This window comes from Myotis nattereri (genome assembly GCF_964212035.1).
Source record: "Myotis nattereri genome assembly, chromosome: 9".
Lineage (NCBI taxonomy): Eukaryota > Metazoa > Chordata > Mammalia > Chiroptera > Vespertilionidae > Myotis > Myotis nattereri.
Window position 1 is genome coordinate 38,370,231 of NC_138084.1, and position 19,270 is coordinate 38,389,500.

General features: G+C 42.9%; 1 protein-coding gene across 1 annotated transcript; it reads left to right on the plus strand.

Annotated features, from left to right (window-relative positions):
* Positions 1 to 2,242: 2,242 nt before the first annotated feature.
* OVCH2 (ovochymase 2) lies at positions 2,243 to 18,108 on the plus strand (the record flags this gene model as incomplete). The annotated part of the gene is made up of 15 exons (XM_081100248.1): positions 2,243 to 2,330; positions 4,824 to 4,933; positions 6,553 to 6,644; positions 8,073 to 8,245; positions 8,585 to 8,680; positions 8,931 to 9,082; positions 9,717 to 9,906; positions 11,047 to 11,070; positions 12,707 to 12,797; positions 12,917 to 13,041; positions 13,779 to 13,919; positions 14,314 to 14,444; positions 16,717 to 16,810; positions 17,256 to 17,387; positions 18,101 to 18,108. The coding sequence occupies 15 exons, from the start codon at positions 2,243 to 2,245 to the stop codon at positions 18,106 to 18,108; spliced, it is 1,647 nt and encodes a 548-aa protein (XP_080956374.1).
* Between the last annotated feature and the right edge of the window lie 1,162 nt (positions 18,109 to 19,270).

The following is a 19,270-nucleotide window of genomic DNA, read 5'->3' on the forward strand; positions in this document are numbered from 1 at the left end:
AGATTAAGAAAGCATTTGATGTGTTAGAGGGGAATTTGTAGCTGAGTTAAGAGAAATGTGATGACAATATCAACATAAGAGTTTAAAAAAGAGAAGCTCAACTAAACTGCAACAACACATACTTTTGAGGTCAACCCAGAATCTCAGTAAGAGAGAAGCCAGGCCACTGAAAAAGCAAGTACCAAACAATGAAAAGAATCAGTACCATTAAATAAAAAAATATGATCAAATCAAATAATACTTTGGAAATACTGCTATCAAATATCATAAGCCTGCTACTTGAGAGAGAAGAAACGCCATTGTTTTTTAAAGGAATGGCCTCAACTACCTGTGGACTCCTGTACTGCCCAATGGAATGTTTGCTACTTTTTAAAGAATGTCAACATTAAAAATGTTTTTACAATATGTACAGGTAAATTACTATCAGAACCGTATCATTCAACACTTTCATTATGAAAAATATTTAGTGGTCATTAAACCAGTGCATTTAATCAGTTGCTGGCTTCATTAATTAGTCCCTAGAATTGCATCAGAGGTTAAAAGACAGAAATCTAGAATAGATCTTGTATTTTTATAAGAAAATATCTACATGAAAGACTCCAAATCAAAATATGATATGAATGCCAGTATTATTTGAAAAGCACATATACTGTGCTGTAACAAAAGTAAAATAAGATTTCAGACCCCAAAGCTCTGGGGGATAAATTCCACGTCTGCCACTTGATAGCTGGGTGATCTAGAAAAGTTACATAACACTCTGAGACTCAGTTTCCTTATTTTAAAAAACAATATAATAATAACATTTACCTCTCAAGGTCACTGTTAAATGAGATGTTATGTTAGAACACCTACTATGGATGTCAATAAATGAATAATCCATAACTGAGAATATACTTCAAATAAGCATCTACATACGCAAAGGACAGTCAAAAATCAATAACAAATCCTACCTGCTGGTCAAATGTTATAAGGGGACAGACTCTAGGAATCATCTCTATAAAACAGGGCTTATTTGTGCTGGACTTAGGACCATTTGGAATACAAGACTTTACGTACCTCAGCGTCAGATATGCACAGGTTTGCTAACATTCCACTGAAAATCCAATGAGACTGAGAAAATCAGGTGTATTTACATGTACCTATACCAGTATGCTGCCTGATATACTAATTAAGGTCTCAGGGGCTTCATTTATTCTCTTCATTATTTGCATATAAGCACTGCAATGCATAGATCTAATTAGTTTTGAGACTTTATTTGGATCAACATAATGAGTGGGGCTATGCTTTGATCATCTGTGTTATTTCTGAGAAGCAGCAATGACCTAGAACAACCATCCGGTGGCTCATGTTTAGTCGTTCCTTAGGGAGCTGCAGGAAAACCCATGATGCTGTTGTCTGTCAAAGTGACCCACAATTTAACTCATTCAGCCTTGGCATTTCCTGCTTTTCATACCTATTCCTACGTGGTCATAGATAGCACTGGCCAATCCATTGTGCTTCTCACCCATTGACCATGTGTCACAAACTCAGCAGGGAAGACTTGCACATAATCAGAGCCACCTCCCATGCCACATCAACTGCATCAGCTGCCAAGGGTAGAAGTGAAGGGGATTTAGTGCTTGCCTCCTGTGAACACAGTACTATAGTGAGAGAATGCAGAGTCACAAATGCCCCAGTAGACAGTACCCAAAATGAGTCCAGACACCTGACTTCCTGACTGTGCCACCAAATTATCTTTCCTCTCCTTTTCTAACACATGCTTATAACTATTCATTTAGACTTGGAGAATAAGAGAAAGAAAAATGGCTTAGCATATTCTCATGGGTTGTTTGCAGGGATGTAGTCCAGTCTGTCTTTGCAAACAAGGACAACTTTGACGTCCAACCCTCTTGCAGAAAGCGGTAACTTGTACTAAGAAATAAGTAATGTTTGCAAACCATTACTTAGATACCAACCACTTGGCTAGCCAGATACGCTCTGGGAAGCAACAAGTTGACGCGAATGTAATGGGACATGTAATACTGCTTGAACAAGACCATGCTCTGTGGTTGACTCCCACATCTTACAAAGATCTTTGCAAGAAACCACATTCAGAAACATCATCTGGACATGGTTGAATGCCTCAAGTCTTGGTTAATGAATAACCTCCTTTTAAATGGGCTTACTGCTGGTCTCACAAGGTTTTCTATTTTGATTTTCTCTGGACTCTTTAAAATTTCAGGAAAAAACTCTGAATCTCAAAATGCCTATGAGTAAGAATAAACTGTTTTTACTACTGGGAATGATCTGTTTGCAACAAGGTAAATCTGCAACTCTCTCTCTTTCCAAAGGTAAGTTTCAAAGAAACTATAGTTATCCTTGTCTGAAGGAATAACCTTTACTGTCAATGAGCATCATAACTCCACTCCAGATTCCTTTGGGAAAACCAGAGAAGCAAATATATTTTGGAGCCCTAACTGTCTTTCATGTAATTATTTTGAACTTTTCTCCTGAAATCAGCATATAAAACTGGGAAAAACGTTTATGGAATACAACTTTGACAAGTTGCATTGATCTGGATTGTTCACTTATTTGGTCATGTTACACAACCCCATCCTCATTCATGGAACAAATTCTGGAAATAAGCATAAATTTTGAAGCATAAATTTTTTGGAAAACTGTCTTGCTGGGAAATATGAAGCATGCTCACTGAGAATAGTTCTTGGCCGGCTTCTCCACAGTCAGATTTGTGCCAATCCTGAGAATCATCATGTTTTCTCTCTTTGCTCCAATGAGTTCAGAATATAGTACATTTTATTTCTGAGGTACTGATGCTTCATTCAGTTGAAACAGTTAGAAAATAAGCTTTCGATCCAATGTCACGGCTGCAGTGGGTTCGGAATCAAAAGGCTTAGTGTTATATCCATGCTTTGTCATTAATTAGCTGTGCATCTTTTTGATTCTTTGTTTTCCCATCTGTAAAAGAGGTAACAGCACTTGATTCATAGGCATAGAATGGAGGGTTAAATGAGAAGCTATTTGAATGAGCTTTGTATATTTTAACATATTAACCTACTGTGCTCTGAAGGATACGTTCTCTAGGAAAACCGTATGTTCATCCACCCAACTTTTCTAAGTGTCTACTCTGTGCTAGGAATTGTGCTAAACCTTAGAAATGCAGAGGAGAATAAAGACATACAGTGTGTCTTTTTTTCCTCAAGTAGTTCAGACTCCAATGAGGGAGAGACAAACAATTCACTATCACCATGTTGCATGGCAAAACTACAAAAGGGGAAAGAAAAGAGTGCTACAGAGTAAAGAAGAGAGACACTTAAAACACATCCCGAGGAAATCAAGGAAGACTTCTCAGTTGAGGTGACCTCCAGGCTGAAGATAAGTCTTAGAGGACTCAGCTGGCCAAAGAAGTGTGGTGATTGTGAGGCGGGGCTTTCCAGGCCATTCCAGAAAACACAGAAAAGAATGATCTGCCATCCCTGGCGGCTGCAAACATCTTTAATCTAATGCCTCTCTTAACTGACAAGTCAAAAAAAAATTGAGGCTAATAAGTAAATGCAATGTTTTCAGGGTCAAAATCTTTTCCATAAAGACAAAAAAGTTATTTCTTCCATTATCTGGCAACCCTTCTATCCTAACACCAGTCTGGTGTGTGAATCACGACACAGTCTTCTCCACTCTCCTTGAACAATCTGCTACTTTCTACCCTCAGAGAGAATTAAATCTAATATCGAACTGTGTACCAGGTACCACAACTCTGGTCTCACACACAGTCCCCTGTGAGGGGGAAAAGATGAACAAACAATTACAATCGAAGACAGACTATGGCATCATCCACCTACTGGAGGAATTAACTGAGCAACTTTTATATATCAGGAACTGTTAGATAATGTTGGATATAGGTATCTCTAAGATTAAGTTCATATCTTTGAGGAGCTCACTGTCTAGTTAGCTTGAAAGTCAGACATAACCAGCCCAGCCAGCGTGGCTCAGTGGTTGAGCACTGACCTATGAGCCAGGAGGTCAGGGTTCAATTCCTGGCCAGGGCACATGCCCAGGTTGGGGACTCGGGACTCGATCCCCAACGGGGGGGGGGGGGGTGCCTGCAGGAGGCAGGCGATCAATGATTCTCTCTTATAATTGATGTTTCTCTCTCTCTCCTCCCGTCCTTTCATGTGTGTGTGTGTGTGTGTGTGTGTGTGTGTATGTATATATACATATATATATATATATATATGTAATTTTAAAGTCATAAATAACCATAATATATGTAATTAATGTCATAGAAGTACAGAGTGCTGTGAAGAGCCTCTAAGGCAGGGGTGGGGAACGTCAGGCCCGTGGGCCTAATAAGGTCCACAAAATCATTTGGTCTGGCCCTGTCAAGGCATTAGGGGTGAGTTAATAAATGTTTGATCAAATACAGCAGGCAAATTTTTAAGTTGATAGTTTTGTATGGCCCACAAATGATGTTATGAATACCCAAATGGCCCCTGGCAGAACAAAGGTTCCTCACCCCTGCTCTAGGGGTCCAGATTACTCATAAGCAAAAAGGGGCTGCATTCCTGCTAACCCAGTGAGATCTATTTCGAAGGCCCTTAATCTTCATAGTAGAAAATATTTTTTCATGCTACCTATGTTCTATGTGACAAAAGCTGAATAACCCTTCGTACTGCAAACCACAGCAAACCCCACAACTAACTTAAAGCCATTTTGTAGTCTTTCTACATGATCCAGGCCCTATAGTTCTTCTTGCTCATAAGACTCTGCTGTGTCCCTCAATCTCAGAAGCTATCTAATAATTTTTTTTGGTCTTTTCATTTCTCCAGCTTCCACTTGTGGGCAGAGTCAAGTGAAGGCACAGCCCTGGAATTACCTGAATGGCTTTAGTCGCATTGTTGGGGGAAGCCAAGTGGTAAAGGGCTCTTACCCATGGCAGGTGAGTCTCAGAGAACATTATCTGGTGGGTAGACTAGGAGCTGTTTTGGGATTTGATACTTCAAAATCACCTGCTACTCACCAGTGCACTCCATTCGGCCTAGCTCATCATCAGAGATCTCATGAGTCTGTACAAGGGTTCAAGTCCCTCATGCTGTAAGACCAGTTATATTACAGAAAAGGTGTGTCAAGAATAGCTACATGCACTATTGGCTTGTTTCCAAAATTGAAAAAGACATCCCAAACTTTCAACTCCTAAAACAAAAATCCCACTTTATGATGAAAAACTTTTAAATTTACAATTTAAAAAATAATTTTCTGATTCAATGCATAGATTTAAAATATACTTATCTCATTATAGTTAAAGATGACCAGGGAAATCAAAGGTGTCATATCCACAAGTCTACATTATGTCTGAGGTTTAAGATTTGTACCTATTCCATATGGCCTCTCAGGGAATAATCAAGCCTACTACCTTCTTACTAGCTAATGTCTGAAGAATTCTGTCTCAATCTAATTTCCTGGTCCTCCCCTGTCAAAGAAATGTCTTTGAGCTTCTGCTCTTGGCCAGTGGTGTTCACATTTATTCTCCTTACAAGTCCCCCACCTTTATTTTTTACCCTGGGAGTCACACTATATTCTTGTCATTTACTTTTGCAAGTAGAGTAATAGCTCTTTATTTTTACTTCTCTTAAGCCAGTCATATGAACTTTTAGTCCAGTGGATATTTAGAATGGTTGGTCGATTGAGTTTGTATTCACTAGGTTGATGAATTAACTTGGTTGAAGAGCTGATTGATCAGTTGCTTACTTGGCATTTGGTTAGCTAGTCAATTCAGAAGTCCATATTCAAATCATAGTCAGGAATGAATCACTGACTTTTACTTACTTGCTGTTTATTATATTCTTAGCCTTTTCTCTGTATTAAATATTTTTTTCAATCATTCACTGAATAATATTTGGTCAAAAGGGGAACAATTCTAATAAACTGCTTACTTTCTTATTCCAACAATGGAATTAAAAGTATTACTTGTACCCTGTAAGTCATTTTAGAGTCAAATCAAATATCATGAACAAGATAAACCAAAGATGGAGGCAGAGTAAAAAATAGGCTTGAAGAAGTGGTAGAGGTCAAACAGTTAAGAGTCCCAGAAAACTGTAGGTCCAGACTCTCTCTCCAAGGGGCTTGGAGGACTTGGAGCACATGTTGTAAGACTCTTTAGCCCTCCCCCATGGCCTTTCTCTCAGACCTGCTCATCTGGATTCTGCTGTATCTTACTATTCTTTTTCTTTCTCTTCATTTACAGATATTGTTTATATTGTTAGAGTAACAGTATGAATATTATTATAAAAATTAATAAATGCCCTCAATGCATAAAAAATAAATACTATAGCCCATGATCTGAGATTAACCACCTGGGAACCAGGCTGGGAAGATTCTGGTTCCAGCACTTCTCTTTTTTCTGAGCTGCAGTGAAATGGGTTTTATACCTTCACAGTCCATGATTGCTAATAGTTATGAAGAGTATATCTGGGTCTATTTTTCAGAATATGCTCAGTCTCCAGGTTTTGGGGATACCAGGGCATTAACTTGCTCTTATTTAAGGTCTTTGCAATTCAGGTGTCTCTGAAACGAAGGCAGAAACATATCTGTGGTGGAACCATCATCTCTCCACAGTGGGTGATTACGGCTGCTCACTGCGTTGCAAACAGGTAGGGGAGGGCCCAGCACATGTGTAAAGGGCAGATGACCTCTCTCTTCCCTTAGAATCAGCAACAATAACTCTTTAAACAGGAACTGTGTGATGTATGCTTTAGTGAGAGAACATCTTAACTGCATAACACAAATGGGGCTCAGTGATGTTGTCAGAGGGTACTCAATCTGGTAGAAAACATAATCTCTTGCAGAAGTAGTTAAATATGAATGGACATTAATAAAGAATAATATCCAAGTGAGAAAAAGCATCACAAAGATATATTTGTGAAAGTTCTCTCCTGGTTTTCCTAAATTTCAGTGAAAAAGAATCATGCAGTTCATTATGCATCTTAAGACGTGTATAAGAGAACAAGTAGAGGCCAGTGAAACATAACGAAGGCTCCCACATCTTCTTTCATATTGACCCCGCCTCTCTGAGCTTCAATCTAACAACTTCCATCCTTAATCCACTTTCCTGTGTGTGTCAAATGTTCTATTGTTGTCAGTGCTCTTGATGTTCATTAGGCTGCAATCAAGATCATGTCCCCATATTTATCCTATTTCAAATCTGCAAAGATGAGTAAGGCATAATTCCTGCCCCCAGAGCGTTGACAGTCTAAAGAAGAATCACTTAACAATTCCCCTAATGTGTCAGGTGCCCAGGTTAGGGAGTTGCTATGTGTTAGGTTAGGCACTTAATATAGCCAAGAGCCAGGAAAGTATATCAAGAGAAAAGTAAGGCCTTTCTGTTTTTGTTTTTGTTTTTAATAAAATCTGGGAGCAAAGGGTCCCAAAAGATGGCAAGCCCAAAGCTCTTAATCCATCTCAATTTATCCCATCCCGTTCCTTTCAGATAAGTTTGCTTCAGGAAGGGAAATAGAATGGTCTTTCCCAGGCCATGCCAGGTCTCTATAAACATAAAGGAAGTAGGAAGATCCCCACCTCCCATTGTTGTAATCAGTCCGAAGTCCTGAGAGGGCATGCTCTCTGGGACAGCAGAGTTATGGTGCTGTTGTGCCATTCACAATGTACATTCTGCATTAGCTCTCTGACAGTAAAGCAACATACTTAGTGGGATCACAAGACACTTGCTGATACTGAGGCCAGGCCAACCACCTAGGGTAGCTAAATGAAGTCCACTACAGCTTTAGACCCCTGAATTACAAAGTATCTACAGCTTTAGACATTTTGTAAATGAAATTGCAGAGTACTCGACTTATTACATCATTGACTCCTGAGGCCATTCATTACTACTCCCGAATCAAATTGAAAACCTCTGCATTTTTAGCAAGAGTGTGGGAATCATTCTCACTTTCTCTGTCCGGCAGCCTCCTACCCCCCTATTATCCATCCATGCCATTTTGAAGAGGCCACTTTGTCAACCATTACGATTGTACTCAGAGGCTCAATGAAATCAATTCATTCTACTACTTCCTCTTTAATAGAAATACTGCATCGACTTTGAATGTTACTGCTGGAAAACATGACTTGAGCCATAAAGAGCCAGGAGAGCAAACCCTCACCATTGAAAGCATCATTATACACCCCCAATTCTCCACCAAAAAACCAATGGATTATGACATTGCTCTTTTGAAGATGGCTGGCACCTTCCATTTTGGTAAATATTTCAGGCTCACTCTGAATTATCTATCCCATGTTCTCCATAAATTCTGTTCTATAGCACATTCCTTATAGTACATGATATGCCCAGCAATTCTGGGTCATGGAATTAGAGATAGGGGTTAGGGGTGGAGGGTCCCCTACCTGAAACATTTTTGCTTATAGCTTCAGATATAGGATTATGTAGAGTGTCTTTCTTTGTCTGACAAGTGACACCTGAATGTGTCAGGGAGAAATATCACAACTCTTACAAGATCTTGGGGGGACCACCTAGATGCCAGTGGGTGAGTGCATCTGGTGACCTCTCCTCCATGCCCTGTCCTTGCTCTTTTTTCAGGCCCGTCTGTGGGGCCCATGTGTCTTCCAGAGCCAGGAGAACAATTTAAGGCTGGATTGATTTGCACGACTGCAGGCTGGGGCCGCCTGACTGAAAGTAAGAACTTCTATGCCTCTACCCTTAACCAGGTGTCAGAACTTTCTATTGGGCAATCCAAAAATAGAATTTTTAAGCTGTTATTTTTTAAGAAAACAATTGGGCAAACATGTTTTAAAAGAGGAAATGTAAAAATGTACTTAGAAGTTCAGGTCTTTTCAAAAGACACAAACCTGGCTGGAGCAGGCATCTTCGACTCAGAAAGGGTAGAAGAGTGGCCTGCTGGGGCTCGCGTCTCTGTGTGTTCTAGACGGCATCCTCCCGCAAGTCTTGCAAGAAGTGAACCTGCCCATCTTGACCCAGGAAGAGTGTGTGGCAGCTCTGCTAACCCTAAATAAACCCATCAGTGGGCAGACCTTTCTCTGCACAGGCTTCCTTGATGGAGGCAGAGATGCATGTCAGGTAGGTGGGAGCAGCTAGGCTGATGGGTCCCGGGCAGGGCTTCCCGCAGCTATAAGAATGGACTCTGAAAAGAAGTGTCAAGAGTGGCAGGAGAGGTTTGAGGCAAAATAAAGAGACAGTCTGAACAATCTGTTTATAGCAGGGAGTGTGAATTCAGAAGAGGTTTTCCACTTTTTCCAAAAGACTAAGTAACAGATAATGCCAATGAAGAGCTCAGGGTTCTCCACCTCTGAAGAATGGCTGGCTCTTTCCCATCCAGAAGTTTCAGGTTCATGTATAACAGGAACCTTCCTTTCCTTCCATCCCTCCTGCTGAGCAAGACCTGCGGTCATTTTTAGTACGGGGCAAGACTTCTTTGAGCCTGCAAGATGAGACGGGAACAGGAAGACAGCCTGATTGTGTGATGAAAGCCTAGGATGCAGAGAAGGAGGTGGAGCTGATAGGCTCCGATGATACCCAAGGGTCTAATGTGAGCTGTGCTTGCCTGTTCTCCCAGGCCCGAGTCCAAATTATTAGAAGCGAAGAAATGTCATTCATCCTCATCTAGCATCTTTATGGGGGGGGGGGGGGAAGCGTGAGTACTTTGGGGCACAGACACTGACCATGATGGTAACAGAGGCTTTTCCCCTTCCAGGGAGATTCAGGAGGTTCCCTCATGTGCCAGAATAAGAAAGGGACTTGGACTCTCGCAGGTGTGACTTCCTGGGGTTCGGGCTGTGGTCGAGGCTGGAGGAACAATGTGCAGAAAGATGATCAAGGATCTCCTGGGATCTTCACAGATCTTAGTAAAGTGCTTCCCTGGATCCGCAAACACATCCACATTGGTAATAAAGCTAGCACTTAAGGTCAAGAAGCTGGGGCCAGGGAGGGCCTCTGCAGAGTCCAGGCAAGTCAGGGCCACTGTGCAGACAGGCTCTGCTTCTGTTCTTAGGGCAACACATCAGGACTGTGGTGTTTCCTAAGGCTAAAACAAGAGGAAAATATGGTGCGTGGTACAGCATACAGTCAATGAAACATGAATGCATCCAACCTAGCCTTTTCAAATTTGCCTTTAATTTAAACTATGTCAGCTGGTGATATGTACTCACCACTTCTCAACTGTGCTAGCAAGATTCAGCATGCAATAGTATATCAGTGGTCATCGAGCACAGGGGACAATGTCTGGAGACATTTTTGGTTGTCACAACCAGGGGAAGGGGAGGGAGTGACATTAGCATCTAGTGGATAGAGGCCATGGATGCTGCTAAACCTCCTACAATGCACAGGACAGGCCTCGAAAAAAAAGAATAATGCAGACCCAAATGTTAGCAATGCCCTGGTTGAGAAGGCCTTATACAGATCTAGGCACCGTAAGTCTGAAAAGGCCTGGTCTACATATACCTTCTACTAGCCTGACCAGTAAGTTAACTGAAACTTCATTTCTGCCTCCAAATCACCCTTAATTGTTTTCTTAACTGGTGGCTTCCAGCCCCAATAGGGCTTCTGTTTTTCCCCAAAGGGATTAATTCAAATTGATTCAGTAAGAACTTGGTTTTGTTTTCATGTATATGGTCTGGTGGCAGGTACCTGCACTCTCAGTTCAGGTTATAGCTATCCCGACAATTCTTTTGTGGTTGTGGTGAGTTATTCCATCTCGAGCTTCCCTTCTCATGTAAAACAAGAGGGGTGGGCCAGATGACCTCTTCTTGCTCTGTGTAACCTCCAAGCTAATCTGGGCCTGTCTCTTAGTTCCCCTGTTTAATAAACAGAGTGACATCATCTCCTTAAAGCAAAAAGGCCACTTTCTGCTTTTTCAGCTTGTCCCTTCTGTTCTTTCCATAGATTACATTCTCATTAGTTGCACATTGACTTGAAAATCTCTGCACTTTTAAGCCAGGGAGTTGCTAACTTCTTGAAATGTTAGGATACCACATTTGTTTAGGATACCACAAACCTTGAATTGCATCTTTCCTTTTCTTCCCTAGGGAAACGGAGAAAGAGCTCCAGAGGTGGGTATTTCTCCAGTCCGCTCCCCCAAAAGCATGACTTATATGTCAGTTCGCTTTATAATCAAACGCCTTCCTCAGCAAGAGCTGTCCTCGCACACTAGGTACAGAGCCACCACTTCGAAATCCCTGCCGGTCAGGTCCCTCACCCAGCTGGAGCCCCAGATTCCCTCCCATTTCCCATCCTGTACATCCAGAGCTCCCTCTCATTTCAGCAAACATTTGCCAGATCCTTGCTTTGCATCAGAGACTTGAAGGAGGAGGATAAGGTGGGGCAGATGTGGTCAAGAAGCAACACACCTTCTCCTGAAAGTGCCCTTACTTATCCAGGGGACTCACCCCGGTGTTATGTTGCAACAGGGCAATGAATTCACTCTGTGACTTGGGAAAGCTCCTTCCTATTTTTGGACCTGTTTCTTCATTCATAAAGAAAAGAGTTTGGACCAGATGGTTTCTAAGGCATCTTGAGCTCAAATCTCTGGTGGTTCTGTGAGTCTGTGGAACTACCTACAGAGAGCAATGTGAGGAAGAGTACCCTGAGAGCGCAGAGGAGCAAGTGGCTCTTCTGGCAGGGGGAAAAAAAAAAGGCAGGGAGGCTTTGAAGCACAGACATCTTCTCTTCTACGTTGACTCTTAAAGGACAAAGGTTGAGAAGAATTTTTTCAGGTGGCAGTGGGATTCAGGTAAAGAAAACTATTCCAGCTGCCATCCTGGATGGGTACTAAAGGATGGAGATAGGAAAACGTAGGTGGTAATGGAGACCAGTCATCTCAAAGCAGCTGAACTGCAGGATAGGTGACAGGTTAATGAGGGAGATTAGAAAGATAATGTGAGACCACCTTATGGAAATTTGAATGCCAGTCAAAACGGGAAGTTGATTAAATGGATTAGAGCTATAGTTCAGTGGCATAAGAGCCGCACATAGGGAAAATATATATAGGTCAGAGGGGAAAACAATTCGAGGTGGATTTATGAGATTATATATTAGTTCAAGAGGCAAGAAATACAAGCTTGACCTAGGGCAAGGGCCAGAGGATGAGGAGGAAACAGAAACAAGAAGAATTAGGACTTGTTGGTCACTGAGATGAAGGGTGGAGAGGGGGGAATCAAGGATGCTACCGAAGTTTTAGGCAGGACAGACTAAGAAAGGGGCCGATAAAAATAATCAAAGCCGACGTGGAAGCACCCTTGCATACCCAGACAAATTTCGTTTGTAGCATGTTAAGTTTCAGGCGCGATACCTAGGAGACGATTGAAAAATCAGGTCTAAAGTTTAGAAATGTAGAGACGATAGTTGAAACTGAGGGGATGAATGAGACTGGTCAGAGGGCCCAGGCAGAGAGAGATGAAAATTAATGACAGAACCTGGGAACTACCTGTATTTATAGAATGGAGTGTGGGGTCAGAGAAAGAAGAGGGAAGGGGAAAATAATCATAGAATCTCAAGGTTAAGCAGGACCTAAAAGGAACAAAAATAAATAAAAAGCATCTGGAACCAGGGCAGGAAAAGGTTTCGTGAAAAAAGGAAGCGTGCATAACGAAGATCCAGGAGGTCCCAGCATCTGTCTGGGGTCCTGGAAAGTGAGGGCTGCTGTGACTAGCCATCGTTGTTAGCCTGATTCTGTGGCTTCCCTCCCAGCCGCCTGCAGGGAGAAGGATCGTGTGGTCAGGGAGTCGGAGGGGGAGCTGCACTTCCCAGAGAGCCCCTACCTCTATTATGACAGCAAGCAGTGAGTAGCCCGCTCTGCCACTCCTCCCCCGACTCCCACCTCTGGTCTGACTGTGCCCAGTAACGGGGACAGCCACTTTCTGTCTAGAAATAACACCCGCCCGACGTATCTGCCTGCAGACTTTGTGTCTGGACGCTGTTGGTACCCGAGGACATGCATGTGTTACTCAGCTTTTCCCACTTGGATGCAGAGTCTTGTGACCACAATTACCTGTCAATGCATTCTTTAGAAGACAGACTTCTTGGTGAGTGGATTTCCACATTGTCAAATGGACACCAGTGCTCAGAGGGCTTCGTGGGGCCTGGATACAGTATGTCTGGCACTGAGCCATCTGTACCCACCACATTTCCTGTCTCCAACTTTTGAGACTCGGCATGGATGGTGGAAAGGAACTAAATCTGGGGCTGTGTGATGGCTGGGAGGCCACAGTGCATTTTGCTCGCTGCATCAGCTTCCCATGGAGCCAGGCTTCCGAGCTCGTTTCCAACCTGGAGCCCATCAGGAGTAAAATGTAGGCACCCTGCAGGGCCCCTGCCTCCCAGGCAGCTTGGGGCTTTTCTAGGCATGAAAACCGTCTTTCCCTGTCTCATTCAGCTAAAAGTAAAAATGGATACTCACGAGTCGGAGAGAAAAGTTGCTTATATAAAACACAGAAATGCAGAGGCGTTTCAGTGGTTCTTAACTGGAGGTGATTTTGCCTCTCAGGAGACGGTTGGCAGTGTCTTAGAAGCTTTTTTGGTGTCACAGCGGCAGGGAGAAGTACGGGCACCTAGAGGTCAGAGGCCAGGAATGTGCAAAACACCCTACAATGCACAGGAGCCTGAACACAAAGAACGTTCCAGTTCAAAATGTCAGTAGTGCCAAGGTTGAGAAACCCCGGGTTAGACGATCCTGCACTATCATGACAAGTTCAGGTCTCCTTCAGTCTTTGAATGGGTGCTGTCTTCTAGACTCTGAACAGAGAATCTTCTTACGTTGCAGGGAAATTCTGTGGAGAAAGCCTCGTTTCATCAGTTCTTATTGCCTCCAACTCTTTGAGGCTGAAGTTCATCTCTGATGCCACAGATTACGCCGCTGGTTTTAATCTCACCTACAAAGCTCTTAAGCCAAACTACCTTCCGGGTAAAACCATTTTTCTTTTATCACACACTATCCAGGCCTTTTGTAAAAGCTGAGGCCCCATAGGAATTGGGTGAGGGGCAGGGAGCCCCCTCCCAAGGCCCCCTTGGCTCCAAGGTGGAGAGGAGCACAGGCCTGTGAATCAGCATAGAGCAGGTACAGGTGTGCTGGTGTGAGACGCCAGGCACAGCGCTCCTATGGTGCTGCGATTGCACACCTAAGTGAGCTGAGCATGCCCAGTGAGTTCTGGAAAACCAGTGCATGAACCTCTTCCTTCTTGCTGACTCAGCCTGCAGATTCAGGTCACGCATCATTCGTGGGAGACAAGAGGAAAAACAAAGGGGTGCCTCTTTGCTTGGCTGATGACACTGTGTGCATGTTTTCCCTTGTGTTTCAGATTCCGGCTGCAGGTCCTGGGCTGTCCTTTTTGAAGAAGGCCTCATACAGAGTCTTCATTATCCTGAAGATTACAATGACATGGCCAACTGTAACTGGGTATTTCAAGCCCCCAAACACTACCTAATTAAGGTACTGACTCTGGCTCCCCTTCCTTTGCCATGGTATCTCCACAGAATAGCTAACAGAAGCACCACAGGGCAGCTTTTTTATCTGATCTATTCACTGCTGTAACCCTAGTCCATAGTCCCTAGTATCTGGCATACAAAGCTCTCAACAAATACTTGTAGAATAACAGACTTCTCCCTGTAACTGCTCACATTCACCACCAGATGGCAACTGCACACTTTACTTTTCGTTGAAGTGCTGCCTTAGTCTTTGTACCTGGTAAATTGTTTTATCATTCCCTAGTCTCTTCTAGAAACACTCTAAGTCAGTGATGGCGAACCTATGACACGCGTGTCAGAGGTGACACGCGAACTCATTTTTTTGTTGATTTTCTTTGTTAAATGGCATTTAAATATATAAAATAAATATCAAAAATATAAATCTTTGTTTTACCATAGTTGCAAATATAAAAAAATTTCTATATGTGACACGGCACCAGAGTTAAGTTAGGGTTTTTCAAAATGCTGACACGTGGAGCTCAAAAGGTTCGCCATCACTGCTCTAAGTGATGGTTAACAAAAGGTGATGACAGTGAGGCCCAAATCATCCCTCTTGTGCAGAGGGGACAGGGCAAGCACAGAGGAACCAGCATCGAGCAGGTACAGGTGCACTGGTGTGAGCGTCATGACACGTACTGGAAGGTGAAGCTCAGGTCAATGTATGGAGAACCTTGAATGCCTGGATACAGTGTTTACTCAGCACTCGATTAGTGGTGTTTGTGCCCATTTGTTTGTTCATTAAACACTAGTGAGCCATCTGCACAGAGATGCCTCCATTGGTTGAAGGTGAGACTGCATTCACAGTGAGGTGGAACTAGGCATTTGTTTAGAAGTCTTTCTCTTAAAATGATAATTGAAAGCAAGAGAACATGAAGTTGAGAAAGTAGAGTAGAAAATAAAGGGGGAAGAATAGGGTGAACAATACCACAAAGTTCTCAGATGTTCAAGAGGCGAAAAGTGATCTGAAACCCAGGAGAAACAAATCAGTGTGATGTTATAACTGTCTAGAGAATGTTATAACTGTGTTTGGACCCTTTAACTTAGAATATAACACAAAATAAACAAACAAAATGATGTGGGCAACACTTCAAATTTACTACACAAAGTCAGAATTTAAAGAGAAGGAGGACTGAGCAGTCATTGTCCAGTCCCCACCTCAGCCCCCAATAAAAAGGTAGAATAACTGGACTGGACAACTGAACAACAGAGAGGAGGCAGAAGTGTCTGAAATACCAAATTAGGTCCAGTCTCAGGAGCAGAAACAAGGTCACACAGGTCTTACCAATGAGTGGGAGAAGAAGACACAGAGGAGGTGAGCATAGATCTTTTCCTAAAAGTTCCTGGAACTCAAACACAGGCAGGGCAGGTGTTTCAGGAGGAAGAAGTATGAAGGGGAGATATGTTATTAGTGATGGAGGATAAAAGTTTAAGAATGAGCATTTTCTGGAAGGAGGATGAAGACACATTTAGTTGAAAGTCTGAACGTGCCAGAGCTAGAAGTGATTTAAAAACATCTATTCAATAAATGCCCATGGAGTGCCGAGCATCCGTGAAATGAGCCTCTCACACCCCCAGTGACAGGATCATCCTAGGTCTCAGCCAAGACAGTAATTTGTAAATTAGCATGGCAAGTCATAACTGTGTGCTTACCATGACTCAGAGAGAAAAGGGTTTACTTCAAGAAAGCATCCCAGTAAGGGTTTAAGAAACGTTTGAATGAATCCTGTGTCTGACTCGGCTCCTTCTCCCCATGCCTACATTCACCATTAACGACCATTTGCCTCCGCTTTTGTCCTATCCATGCAGTCCTGTGTCTCCGGCTGAGTGTGCAGGCTCAATTGAACCCTATCATCTGTATGTTTACAATGTGAACTCCTGCTTCATCAGCCCTTCATCCCACTGCTCTTCTCTTCGCACTCCACTGGCCAGTGCTATCCAATGCTCAAATGTTGTTCTCTGCTCTTCCTAGGAAAGAGCAAGGGAGCTTAAATATTTGCATATTTTCCCACCCTTACATTTGGATTATATTTGGTCACTTATATGTTTCAGCAGGTTTTGGGAGCCTATGGTATAGCATAGGAAACTAAGTAACTTAACCCACTCATGAACATTCCACTAACTTTCTCGTCTAAGGTCGAACTCCAGAGCAAGTTGCGCAATCCACACTTCTCTACCTAATCAAAATCAGGTAATCCATCCCTATTATTTCCTCTGGATGTAATGTTGAGTCTTCTCAGCTTTCCTTTCAGAATCTGGAAATAGAGGAGAGTGGAGACTGCACTTCCGACTACGTGACAGTGCACAGGGATGTAGAAAGGAAGAAGGAAATAGGTGTGTGTTCCTGGAGCTCAGCTGCCCTGGTTTGTGTTTGGACCCAGTCCTTTTGGGGAATAAAAAGGATCTGGCTCAAGGGTCCCTCATTCTCCCCCATCCCTCCCTACGCTCTCACCACCACCTCTTCCTCCTCTCCTACATCAGGGGCAGGAAAAGCAAGAGGGAGAATCACAGGACCATTTGAACAGAAAATACGGAGAGCCCACATGAGCAAGGGGTCAGAAAGGGAAAGTGCTATGGAAATAGGAATGTTTGAGAGTTAAACAGAACAGAAATGGTGATGAGATTAAAAACATATTAAAAAGAAGCCAACTAGTGACATCCACCAGGAAAGTTTAATTCCTAACAGTTACCTAACGGACAATTATTTTTTTCTTTAATGCAATGTCACGTCTATTTGCTGGCCCTTGGCCGTGACTCGCCTGGGCTTGGCTTGACCCAGCTCGGTTGTGTGGCTTTGCTGCCCCGGCCCCTGTGCTGAGCTCCTCTGGCGTGATGCTCATCAGCTTCCAGTCAGATGAAAATGTGACCTTCAGAGGCTTTCAGGCTACAGTCTCCTTCATCCCTGAATCAGGTAAGAAGGAAGAGGCACCAGGTCCAAATTCTCATCCTCATAACGTGTTAATCAAGTCTCATCATTTGCAGCAGTTCTGTTCTAGAAAGTCGCCATAAACACTGAAATTAGTGAATACTGAACCAGTGCTCCTAGGGAAGATGAGGGATTAGGCTCCTCTGAGCCTCTGGTTTGATGTCTATTTCTGTTGAACGTCACCTTATTTAATATATATTGTTGATTCATTAACACTGAACTCACAGCCAATACCCTGTAACTCAAACCTGAACAAAGCTTATCTATCACAGGCATCTTCAAAGGCAGTATAGCCTCCTTGCACTTAGGAACACCAGATGGCACTTCAGCACAAAGCTCAGGGACATTTTAAATAGCAAAATCACCAACAAAACACACAAAATTGCAACAACAACAAACACACCCCACAACAAAACATGGCACTGAAGAGACCATGGCAAGAACACTTAACTGATAGAATGAGAGCTGAAACAAGAAGCAGAGTGTCACCTCCTCAGGCCTCAGTGAGGGACACCTGCATGTGGTGACTCAAATTCTTCACAAATCTCCACGAATGACCTTGGAAATGACCTTGGAAACACCAGGAATGCTAGCTTTGAGTTACACATAAATGTTAGTGAGTAGGTAAGTTTGCAAATACAGAATCCTCAAAGGATGAGGATCAACTGCATATCTGAATCTTGGCCTATGCTTACTAGATCTGTGACCTCAGAGTCATCTAAGGTTCATTTACTTCAACCTTACAACCGGTGACTAGCACATTCCTAGTAAGAATGTAGTGAGGATTAAATCAGATAAGGTATGCTTGGCCAAGAGCAGGTGCGTGACACGTAACAGCGGCTCCAAAATGTGAAATGTCTTCACCAACCCCCAGTCTCTAGACACCTGAATTACACAGTTTCCTTCCAAGCCCTCACACCCATGAACACTTTGTCCAAACCTCACAAAGCTTCTCAAGTTGTTCATTCTTGTTAGGGGGTAAGCAGCTAGTTATGGCAAAGCCAGGTTACAGTTAAGATACTACACTTTTTAGTTAAAATACCCGGAGTTCAGCTAACTGAGATGCCCTATAATTATAACAATAATAATGTTCTGCTGCGTCCCAAGCACTGGCCTGGTTTGTGTGACCTGAGCATTATATTATGCTTACACCCAGATTTAAACATCTCCAGATCAGAGAATGAATCAATGTTTCTGGAGACATGGAATGTCCTTCCTGAAGAATACAATGAGTCCGGTAAGCTGGTATTTTGTGTGTGTTTCTTTAATCCTCACTGAGGAGTGAGGATACTTTTTCCATTGATTTTTAGAGAGAGTAGAAAGGAAGAGGTAGAAGGGAGGGGCGAGAAAGAGAGAGAGAGAAACATTGATGTGAAAGAGACACATTGATTGGCTGCCTCTGGCTTGTGCCCTGACCAGAGCCAGGGATTAAACCTGAAACTGAGGTATGTGCCCTTGACTGAGAATTAAACCCAAGACCCTTTGGTCCATGAGTTGATGCTTTAACCACTGAGCAACCGGCAGGGCCAGTAAGCTGTTTTGAGAAATGTGACCAAGAGATACACATAGAGAGTTTCAGTCAGCATTCAATCAGAGAACCCCAAAAGACATGTCAGAGTCCTTACCTCCAGTACCCCAGAAGGTGACCTTATTGGGAGAATCTTTCGAGAGGTAATCACGTTAAAGTGAGGTCACGTGTGGGGACCCCAATCCAATATGACTGGTGTCCTCATAACAGGGGAAATCTGGATGCAGAGAGAGACACACGCACACAGGGAGGACGTCACATGAACACGAAGGCAGACACTGGGGTGATGCAGTGTCTTTAAGCCAAGGAACAACGAAGTTTGCCACAAACCACCAGAAGC